General features: G+C 34.4%; 1 protein-coding gene across 1 annotated transcript in view; it reads right to left on the bottom strand.

Moving 5' to 3' along the window:
* Positions 1 to 9,405: 9,405 nt before the first annotated feature.
* Positions 9,406 to 12,630, bottom strand: part of pnkd (PNKD metallo-beta-lactamase domain containing) — a 43,612-nt gene continuing 40,387 nt past the window's right edge. The window contains exon 9 of the mRNA XM_061926612.1: positions 9,406 to 10,397. Within this exon, the coding sequence (XP_061782596.1) occupies positions 10,224 to 10,397 (174 nt within the window). The 3' untranslated portion in view covers positions 9,406 to 10,223. The remainder of the gene's footprint in view (positions 10,398 to 12,630) is intronic.

Raw genomic sequence — 12,630 nt, 5'->3', positions numbered from 1 at the left:
GGTCAATAAAGTACTTCATATTTTGTCAATGAATTGACTTTTTTCATTTTGACAGAAAAAAATATATGTACTGCTTGAAATTGCAGACCTTTTAAACTAATAGTATAACAAGTATATCATCATACTTTCCAAAACATGTTCAAATATTGAACTTTACAGCAAACTAGCCATCAAAATAATAAAAATGACAATACAATTTTGCGGTGTTCTTTACAGCATATTAGTGTAAATTGAAAAAAACGACCAGTTTTTTTCCATTAAAAATTCTGTTGACTGAGCTGACATTTTTTTACAGCAAAATCTACGGTTGTTGTTTTTAAATGGTGTATTACTTTAAATGGAAGAACGGTACATTTGTTTTTACGGTAGGAAAACTGGTGTCAGGCTTGTCCCTGACAGTTTGACTGTGTTTTAGTTTTTCCTCTGCGTTTGTCTTAGTTTTCTGTCATTGTCGCTAATACTTGTTGTCACTACTACCTGTCATAATACTTGTCGTTGTAGCTCTGTCTACTTTTGTTCACTCTGCTCATGTCATAGTTCCTTCGTGTCACAGTAAGTGTTTTTGTTTCTTGTCCACAGTTAGCCTTTGTGCTATTTTAGTTCATACCCAAGTTTGTTCTCCGCCTTGTGCGCGCCTTTTGTTGTTACCCTTTTGTTTTTTGTTTTTTTGCTATAGTGCTAAATTAAATCATGTTTTCTTGTACCAAGCCTGCCGCCATCTCTGCATCTTGGGGTTCGTCACCAACAAACTCTGACAACTGGCAGCTAAGTTGCCGGAATAAAAAAAGAACTTGTGCTGTTTTTTTTCCAATTACAATATAATGTAATGTAACATAATGTAAAAAAAATAATGTAAATTTAATAGTAAAATTCTGCCAGTTTTTTCCGTAAAAAACAAAAAACAGTGGTACTGTTTTTATATTTACCGTTAAAGAAATAAAAAGGCACTATATTTTACAGTAAAAAATAATTGTAAATGTTAGGTTTTTACTGTAAAATCGACAATCTACTAAAAAAAATATATATATTTTTTTTCTTCTTCTTTTTAAATTTTTTTTATATATATATAAATAATAAGGAAATCCAGAGGCAAATTCATACATTATTCGCTGTTACAAGCGGCCCTCTGATGGCAGCCATAACTGCCATGTGGCCCTCAATGGAAACGAGTTTGACATCCCTGATCTACAGTATCCATGGTCGATACAAGCTGGATTGTATGCATCCCACAATGGGATATTTATGTGGTTGCAGTGCAGATTCAAATAGTCCACACAAAATGGGGTAGAAAACACACGCAAAGCAAGAGGGAAACATTAAAGAACGCAAAGTACATAAGACTAGACTGACCATATTCTGAAATCCCAAAAAGAGGACACACACATGCGTGCCAAGGCCGGGACTAGGTGGACATTTGCCAATGATACTCAAACTTGCTTTATAAATAATATTTTTATTCAAATAAAGCATTTTTTCTCCTCTGTTGACAGTAGTGTTGGCGCTAGGAATTTTCCAAATGGGGTCCCACTTTTTTGTAAGCGTTTTGAAAAAAAATGATAAATGTATGCATTATCCTGTTATATCTCACATTCTATATTGTGTTTTGGAAAAAGATTGTCATAAACGTTACTTAATTTATTTCAAAAAATAATACAAAAGAAAACAAATGTGTATACATATGTAAATGTATTCAGTTATAAGCATTCATTCACTTTCTTCTTTCCTTCATGGATCTAAACTTTACCGCTGCTGGTAGTTTTTTCTATGTTTTTATTTAATAAGTTGTAGGTGTGTTTATTTCAGTATAAAAGTGTAAAAAAATGTTTTGCTTGGGTCATGAAATGATGATAATGGTGTGTCAGGGCAAACATACATTTTATATTTAAATCTCTGGAGTCTACATCAACTTCAGATCTATTCCTCATTTCACAATGTTTTAGTTTTTTTTAAGTTGTTTTTTTTGTTTGTTTGTTTTCCGCCCTTTTTTTGTCACACAAAACTATGTTTTTAATGGCAAACACACAAAATATGCAAAATCTTCCACCAAAAATATTTTTCAAAGGGGAATATTTGATGTGAAGTAATGCGAACCTTGGATAGGTCAATAATTCATAGTAACATTGATTTTGATTCAATATTATGTTTTGAGCAATGACCGTTTGAAAGAAAAAAAAACAGCTTTGTTTTATAAGTCAACATTGCAACTTTTTCTAAATTACATTTCACCTTTAAGCTTTTTTATTTCACTTTTGTTATGTTTTTGTTTATTTTATTAGTATTTTTAGAATGTGCCGTGGGCCGCAAATGGCCTATGGGGCACACTTTTGACACCCCTGCTATAGATAATAAAAAATTAAATGTGATAAGTCTATGGATAAAAAGCAGAGCATGGCGACGCATGCGCGTTTATCATAACTCTCTCTCTCTCTCTGTCTCTGCCCCTTCCTCACCAATTTGTTTTGTTTTTAACCCCTTCTTAACCCTGAATGTACATTGAAAATACACGCAACCATAACTCAAAATGCCGGACATTTAAGGCATTTAAGAAACTCTGCCCGGACAATCATGTACGGGGAAAAGAGGACGTATGGTCAGTCTACATAAGACGATAAAAGATGACAGAGCTGATGCAACCAGCTACCACTTCAGTGCTACCATTTGTACATACAGCTACAAAAAAACATTTGCAATAAATAATACATACTGCGCACATACGATTGCACCATTTCAAAACCCACGGGAACATTTTTTAGACCAATAATCTTCAACTATAACTTGACCACGCTCTTAATTTGAAGTTTGATATGATTAATCAAAAATACATTTGTTTTTAATATGATTTCAAACCCACAGGGAATAAATTCAACTGACCAATGTTTCAAACGCCATAACGTCACATTAAAACAACGTGTTGTGGTAATTCTTCTTTTAATGTCATTTCTGGGAAAAGGTATTTTATATAGCAGTTTTCTTCATCTGATAAAAGCTATTACTGCTCCTGTTTGTGACTTTTGCTTTTGTTTTTATAAGACACGTTTAGATGTGAAAGCAGAAAAAAAAAACTATTTGTTCTGGTTTTTTTTAAGTTGAGAGAGGTTGGAGGATTAAAAAAAAAAAAAAAAAAAAGAAAGGGACCCAGCTGACAGGCTAAAATGCTAAAAACGAATAAATAAATAAAAAAGACGACAGACAGCTCGTACACAGTAGGAGAAGTTTACTGGAATATTTCCTCATTAAAACATGACCTAAAGTCAAACTGCTTCCCATGTGGTAGTATTCCGAACTGAAACACATGCAAATCAGATGCACAACATCATCAAACAAACACGAGTAACATTTTAGTCAACAGTCACCCGGGGAGACTTTGCTTTGCTTGAACTTCCACAGCAGAAACATTGGAATCTAAAGACTTTTCATGTATCAAGACTTCCTCTTTTCTATAAACTTTACCAACCCATCAACAGAAATATGAAATGCGGTGAATGATTGTGTTGTACGGTATACCGGTACTAATAAAGTGCTGTGGTATTAAAAGAGGGTACTATACTGCCATTGAAAAATCCCAGTACTTTTTTTTTTTTTTTTGACGCATCATACTGACATTGCTGGTAATATGAGTCAACACGCATCCAAAGTACTTACAAGCCGACGGAGACAAAAGAGGGAGGATGGACATAATTTAGCATACAAACTGGGAAGCGGTGCTTTAAAACAGGGGTCCCAAACTTTTTTCGCACCACGGACCAGTTTAATGTTGGCATTAATTTCAGGGACCGGCTTTCCACGTGTGCTAGATAAAGACAGCAAGAATAAGTGCATGAAAAATACAATTCACTCACGCTGAATTAGTGTTTCTTTGCAATGAGATGCAGATGGAAATCAGCCTTTGGCTACAATCTGTCAGTTTTCTATTTGATATCTTCATTAATGTGCATAGTATCATGTCACAAAGTTATAACAAATATAACAAATGGCAACTAATTTTATTGTACATCTATGAACAAGCTCCTGCTATCAAACTCAAGGCCCGCGGGCCAAATCTGGCCCTCCACGTCATTTTATATGGCCCGCAAAAGCCTGGAAATATTTGTCAATAAAATACCTTAAATTTACTCTCTTATTTTCTTACTAAAGGTTTTAGTTTTTTTTTTCTAGTTTGACAAGGACAAAAAAAATAGTGTCCAATATTGCAACAAATATATTATCTAACTTTGTTGGATAAAATCCAAATAAATACTTAAATAACGTCTCAACTTACGATTTTGAAGCCAGTTATCCATCAAATTGTACACTATAAAAATGACCAATAGATTTTACTGTAACATTTAGGGAGTTTTTTTAAACACCATATTACTGTAAGTTGGAAAAAAAAGATCTATGTTTATTTTTTTACAGTAAAATTCTGTCGACTGAGCTGCCAGCTTTTTGTTTTTTTACTACAAAATCCACGGTTGATGATTTTATGGTACCACATTTTATTATGGTGAAAAATTGGCTGCTGAGTTGCCACAATAAAATTAAACAGCGGTACTGTATTTCTATTATATATATATATATTACTTTTAAAAAACACCATATATTTTACAGTAAAAGTCTGGCAACTAAACTGCCAGTTTTTTTCTGTAAAAAAAAATATCCACAGATTTTTTTTACTCTGTACGTAAAAAAAAAGAGTAAAATATTAAAATTCATAGGCAAATTCATTAATTAATTACTGTTACATACCTGCCAACTTTTGAAATCAGAAAAACCTAGTAGCCAGGGTCCAGGGGCCACAGGCCCCGGTAGGTCCAGGACAAAGTCCTGGTGGGGGGTTCAGCTTCGCCTCCCGACGCAAAATGATTATTAGCATTCAGACAGGTTAAAATGTTGCTAAAACCATCACTTTTCTATCAGTCACAGTGACTTTTCAAAACAAAAATATTACAGCAAAAATCATATGGGTTGATTGACATGTTTATTCTGTAAGCTAACTTCAATAGTTTGAAATTATTTTGACAGTTAATGCCAGTTATCCTGTCAACCTTTCACAAGACTTCAATTTGTTAATTGAAAGTATAAACAGTATAAACACTTTTTACAGTAAATAAATGGTAAAACAGTACTAAACAATTCCATAAAAAAAAAATTGGTGTCATTAACTTTCTGTCCAAGCTTGTATAATCTACTGCCTTGTTCAATTGTATAAAATATTCTGTGCCTAAAATTCACATTTCTATCACAATTATCATACTGTAAACATGGTAAGCTAACTTCATTAAAATTAATAGTCCTGTCAATAGCATGGAATTACAATTCAAATGTAGTTTTTTTGTAAGCCTTTCAAAAGAATTCAAAATATGAAAAATTAATGAAAATTAATTTAAGCCATCAGACACTTGAAAAGTGGCACATCACATCTCTAATGTAATCATTTTAACTTTTCAACAGAAATAGCACTGCAAAAATATTAAGGTCATACTTCTGTATTTTGGTAGTTATGCTGTCAACATTTAACAAGATTTCTTCAACTTGGACTTGAAAGCATAAATAGTATAAACACTTTTAACAGTATAACAGTACTAAACAATTCCAATAGATAACATTGGTGTCATTACCTTTTTGTGGCTAAAATCCTAATTTATTCTATCAGATTGGAAGTCCATGCTCAATTATTGCCTCCGTAAATAAAACTTCGGCATTTATCACATCCAAAGAATCAGTTTGGGCGACAAAAAACGTTGAAAGTTTTCCACTTGTATCACTAGCAACGGCATTAGACTTGTGTTTTTTTGTCCCAACGTGGTCTTTTACATCGCTAATTCCTCCGTGTTCGATCGAAAAATCTTGTCTGCACAAGGTGCAATTCGCGTAGTTTTCACCCTTTTTGGAACGGATAATTATTCCCGGATAGGCTTTTGAATATTCTTCACGGAATGACTGCAGTTTTCTTTTCGGTTTAAGACTCGTATGCGATTTTTCTCCGGCTGATTCCATGATCGTTCGCTCGTTTGGAAACAATGCAACTGGTGCTTGGCAGCGGTGCTATAAATAGCCTCGCGCATGGCATTCGGAATGGCTCGATAGGAAGTTACGGGAAGCAGTGTCGATTGTCATTGTTGTTACGCGATTTCGTGAATAAAACTTTAAAAAAAATATTTTTTTTAATTAATGAAAAACCGTATTTTTTATCACTGCAACCGTAACCCGGAATAGGTTGATGAAAACCGTACTAATTACGGGAAAACCGGAGTAGTTGGCAGGTATGCTGTTACAAGCGGCCCTCTAATGGCAGCCATGACTGCAGTGTGGCCCTCAATGAAAACACGTTTGACACCCCTGGTCTTGTGGGACAGGCCAAAGTTAAGGAGCAGAAAATGCAGTCCTTTATAAATAATTTAATGTTTCTCTGCTGCCCGGTAGCAAATGCGTCACGGACTGGTACCGGTCCCCTGACCGGTGGTCGGGGACCACTGCTTTAAAACATAACTGGCTCGCGGCTAACGTCGCTTGACAGTGTTTTAGCCCCTTCTGAATCACTAATCGTTGCCTCTATTGTGACAAAGTAAGTTTCTTACAAGTATTATCCCTGCAGGATGAGGAATAACTTAACATTGCTTCACTACACACAGCAGGAGGATATAATAGCTAACCGCTAACAGCAAGCTAGCGCTCCTAAATGTAAACAAATAGGTGGATCTATACAAATATCGACTGTGACGATACAAAGTACAAGAGCCGATACCACAATATTTTTTATCATTATAAAATATTTTGTCATTTATTTCATTGGTAATAAACTCAGGAAATATATCCCTGGACCCAACAGAACTTTAAATATGACCAATGTATGATCCTGTAACTACTTGGTATCGGATCCATACCCAAATGTGTAGTATCACCTAAAACGTATGCAAAGTACCCAAACAACAGAAGAATAAGTGACTTATACATTTGAACAGAAGTGTAGATAGAACATGTTAAAAGAGAAAGTAAGCAGATATTAACAGTAAGTAAATAAGTAGATGTATAATCCATTTTCTACCACTTATCACTTATATATTTTGACAATAGAATGAGAAATGACACAATGTGTTATTGCATATGTCAGCAGACACTTTTGCTTGCATGCAGAACGGCCCCAGTCTATGAACATTACATCATCACACCCAAGACAATGGGCACATACACAAACACACCCTTCCCCATCCCACGCCTTCACCACCGCTTGTTTCCCCTTCGGGGTGATGGACGGCTGGCAGCGCTTCATAGCAGCAGTCGACCTCCAGGGCCCCAACTCCCCGCCCCCCTGTTACGAGTTGTCGTGATTAAATGTAACGTGTTTATGTGTGCATGGCATGGATGTTTATTCCCACTCCAGACTAGGCCCCCTTAGGAGCCCAGTCTAGATTGTATTTTTTTACTCATCTTCTTCCCCAGCGTTTTACCTTTTTCTTATCTTTTACAGGGCGCCTTTGGCGACCCATCAGCGTTCCTGTTCTGTAACCCTGTACAGTTTGTTTGTCTAATCTTGAACGGGTTTGTGCTGAAAACATAGTTTCGTTGTACTCGTGCAATGACAATAAAGTCCTATCCTATCCAGACTAAATTAGGAGCTTTTGTCTGTTTACTTACTACTAAAAGACATGTTGTCTCGTATGTTCACTATCTTATCGAACATAATTGTTTTTGATCGCAATAAGAAGCAGATGTTTCATCTATCGTATGATTTTCTGTTAAAATTTCGACAACGACATTTTTTTGCGGTGCCCCTTTATTTTTGAAAAATATTGAAACACATTTTCGGTACCAAAATATTGGTATCGGGACAACTTTAGTTCCTAGTAAACATTGGCACCCCAACACAATTGTCTCACATTACATAAAACTAACAGATATATCGAAATACATTTACACAAAATGTTTTAAGCTTTTTATAAAAGAACTGTACCGTGTGCAGTGCAACAGAGGCATTTAAACCTATTTCACAGTTTTATTACGAACAATGGCAGAGACGTAAATAATCCGTATTTACATTTCCCATGGGACACAAGGACATGTGGCTGTACCTGCTACGTGCAAATCAGCAATAATGAATGTGCAATTAAGGAGCAGAAACGAAATGCTGTGTTTGGAGTTAAAGTGATCACAATGTAAACCTGACAATGGATTGCAGTTATTATAAAATGACAGAATTGAACTTACAGGGGGTGCGAAAAAAAAATTAGTTGACATCCGAATTGCGATTCTTCTTCATCCCGATTCTAAATCAATTCATTATTTTCAAAAATCAACGACAAAAACTAGATATTATTTTCTTGTGGTAAAAAAAAAATACACACACACAAATATATATACTGTATGTGTATACATATATATATATATATATATACTGTGTATATATACAGTGCGCGTGTATATATATATATATATATACATATATACACACATACATTGTATATATATATTTTTTTTACGCACACATACACAAATACATATATATATACAGATATATATATGTGTAAATATGTCTATATACATGTACATATATATATATACATTAATGTGTATATATATATATATATATATATATATATATGTATATATATATATATACATATATACACATACTTACATATATATATATATATATACTGTATATACGCACACATACACAAATACATATATATATACAGATACAGACATATTTACACATATATACGTGTACATATACACATACATTAATGTGTATATATATATATATAAACATACTTACATGTATACATAGACATACATACATATTTACAAATATATATATATATACGTGTACATATACACACATACAGTACACATATATTAATGCATATATATATATATATATACACACACATACATTGTATATATATATATTTTTTTACGCACACATACACAAATACATATATATATATAGATACAGACATATTTACACATATATATACGTGTACATATATACATACATTAATGTGTATATATATGTATATATATATATATATATATATACATATATACACATACATATACTTACATATATATATATATATATATATATATATATATATATATATATGCACACATACACAAATACATATATATACAGATACAGACATATTTACACATATATACGTGTACATATACACATACATTAATGTGTATATATATATATATATATATATATATATATACATACACATACTTACATGTATACATAGACATACATACATATTTACAAATATATATATATATATAAGTGTACATACACACACATACAAAGTACACATATATTAATGCATATATATACATATTCTTACATGTATACACATACATGTTTACATATATACATACATACATACACATATACATATACAAGCATAAAAAATAAATTAAAAAAAAAACATTTTAAATGACGTTATAAGGCTATCTCTGACAACCAGAATGAGCTTTTCTAACCTGTTTTGAAAAATGTTCATTACAATTATAGCAAATAATAAATTGCGAGAATCGGTTTGAATCGATAATCGATTCTGAATTGAATCGTCACCCCGAGAATCGAATCGAATCGTTAGGTGCCCAAAAATTCACACCCCTAATAGTCACTGATGGGAAAAACACATGTCATGTAAATGTAAACAACAGATGTACAGTGGATTCCCGCTTATTTGCAATTCTGCATGAGAAAATTCTGCTCATTTGTGCTTTTTCTTTTCGAAAATTTGTATTTTTTTTTTTCTCCATATGTGATGATGAACCATAAAAAATGTACAGCATAATAATAACACAGCATACATGTACCTAACAATGTGATGTAAAGTTAATTTTCTTACAATTCAGCCGCAAAAACTGAACATATGATTGTAAATCCTTACTGGAACTAGATGCAGCTTGGAGACACGCCTCTTCACACAGCTGGGACAACCAGGTGAATGCCAGGAGACAGGAGACGGATGTATGGTTGCCGTGGTAGCCTCACTCAGATTGCATCTTACCTTTCAATATTTATTAGTAGCGAGTACCTAATGAACCACACATTTTACAAAAAGGGTAAAATTAGTGATGAGTGCAGCAATTATTTGTGTTTCTTCCGTTCTTACGGTGTGAGTACCAGAACATAAACCCCCCAAGAAACTCTTCAAACAATCTACTGTTACAGTAGCAACCAAGATAGCTGAGCTCACATGGCGGTTCCATGGTCTGGCATCAGCTCTTCTTTATCGCCTGTTGAACCGATCTTTGTTTTTGCGTAGCTCCTCCAGCACCCGAGCCCGGAACTGATTCCAGTCCTCCTCCTCCAGTTGCCGGAGGCCTAGCGCCAGATGGAGCTCGGCAATGTGGCTGCGCAGGAAAGGATTGTACGCCTTCTCTTCTCCGATAGTGGAGGGACTCTGCAAATGGAATGGATCATTTTACGGAGCAGATTCAAGACAACACAAACAAATAGAAAGTAAAAAGGGGTCATTTTGTGTCCGTTGGTACCTCTTAATGTTCAAACCATGGAGGCGTTGAGGAGATATAAAACACTTTTGACATTTTGACAAATGCCAACTTGTTACAGTAGGATTTCTCCGTAATTAGAAGTTTTCTCGCTGAGGCTTGCGCGAGTTTTTACTGTTCATAGCGTGTTCATAGTCCAAACAAAACTATGTCCACACTGAGATGCACAATCTAAATGTGGTTATTGGTCACATTAACCAAGAACAGCCGAAGGAGAATGCCTTGGTCCGAGGGCGATATATGGAAGGATTTACCCAAAATTAAGCCCGGACATTTATTCAAATTTTGATCTCGATTTCGGATCATAAAACTATCATGATACAAAAAAAAACACTTGGAAATTCCTGAGTTTGTAACAGTGAAACGGATGAGTGAGCGTACAAGTGAGAACAAGACCACATCTGCTAGGAGTTTGGGATCTCACCATGGTTGCTACTTTTTATTTGTCAAAGCGCTAGTATGCCTAAATAATAATCACTGAACTCAACAACAACAAAAGTTCAGTGTTAACACTTTATTTATTGAATCAAAAATACTGAAATTCCACGACATAGTGAATTTGCAAACAGCTAAAATTATACACAAAGCAAACTACCGTATTTTTCAGACTATAAGTCGCAGTTTTTCACAGTTTGGCCGGGGGTGCGACTTATACTCAGGAGCGACTTATGTGTGAAATTATTAAAGGGGAACATTATCACAATTTCAGAAGGGTTAAAACCATTAAAAATCAGTTCCCAGTGGCTTATTTTATTTTTCGAAGTTTTTTTCAAAATTTTACCCATCATGCAATATCCCTAAAAAAAGCTTCAAAGTGCCTGATTGTAACCATCGTTATATACACACGTCCATTTTCCTGTGACGTCACATAGTGATGCCAATACAAACAAACATGGCGCATAGAACAGCAAGCTATAGCAACATTAGCTCGGATTAGCAGATTTCTTTGACTTTATCGTTGGAAATGCATCTGCTTTGAGTGTCGCAGGATATCCACACATTCTTGCCATCTCTGTCGTAGCATAGCTTTCGTCGGTAAAGTGTGCGGAACAAACGTCCAATTTCTTGCCACTTTCGCATCTTTGGGCCACTGGTGCAACTTGAATCCGTCCCTGTTTGTGTTGTTACACCCTCCGACAACACACCGACGAGGCATGATGTCTCCAAGGTGCGGAAAACAGTCGAAAAAACGGAAAATAACAGAGCTGATTTGACTCGGTGTTTGAGAAAATGGCGGATTGCTTCCCGATGTGACGTCATCGCTCCGAGAGCGAATAATAGAAAGGCGTTTAATTCGCCAAAATTCACCCATTTAGAGTTCGGAAATCGGTTAAAAAAATATATGGTCTTTTTTCTGCAACATCAAGGTATATATTGACGCTTACATAGGTCTGGTGATAATGTTCCCCTTTAACACATTACCGTGAAATATCAAATAATATTATTTATCTCATTCACGTAAGAGACTAGACGTATAAGATTTCATGGGATTTAGCGATTAGGAGTGACAGATTGTTTGGTAAACGTATAGCATGTTCTATATGTTATAGTTATTTGAATGACTCTTACCATAATATGTTACGTTAACATACCAGTTGGTTATTTATGCCTCATATAACGTACACTTACTCAGCCTGTTGTTCACTATTCTTGATTTATTTTAAATTGCCTTTCAAATGTCTATTCTTGGTGTTGGGTTTTATCAAATAAATTTCCCCAAAAAATGCGACTTATACTCCAGTGCGACTTATATATGTTTTTTCCTTCTTTATTATGCATTTTCGGTCGGTGCGACTTATACCCCGGAGCGACTTATACTCCGAAAAATACGGTATAACCTGCTACCCAAGAATATACAACAATACTTCTCAAAAAAAGAGAAATATAATCTTAGACAAAAATGTAATTTAAAACATTTGTATGCACGTACAACACTTTAGTATATCAGCATGTGGAATTAAATGATGGAATGGATTAAGCAAAGCAATCAAACAATGTACTGATATGATACACTTCAAGAAACTCTTCAAACTTAAAGGGGAACATTATCACCAGACCTATGTAAGCGTCAATATATACCTTGATGTTGCAGAAAAAAGACCATATATTTTTTTTACCGATTTC

This window comes from Nerophis lumbriciformis, linkage group LG31 (assembly GCF_033978685.3).
Source record: "Nerophis lumbriciformis linkage group LG31, RoL_Nlum_v2.1, whole genome shotgun sequence".
Lineage (NCBI taxonomy): Eukaryota > Metazoa > Chordata > Actinopteri > Syngnathiformes > Syngnathidae > Nerophis > Nerophis lumbriciformis.
The sequence above is the reverse complement of the archived record's forward strand: the minus strand, read 5'-3'. Positions and strand labels throughout refer to the sequence as shown.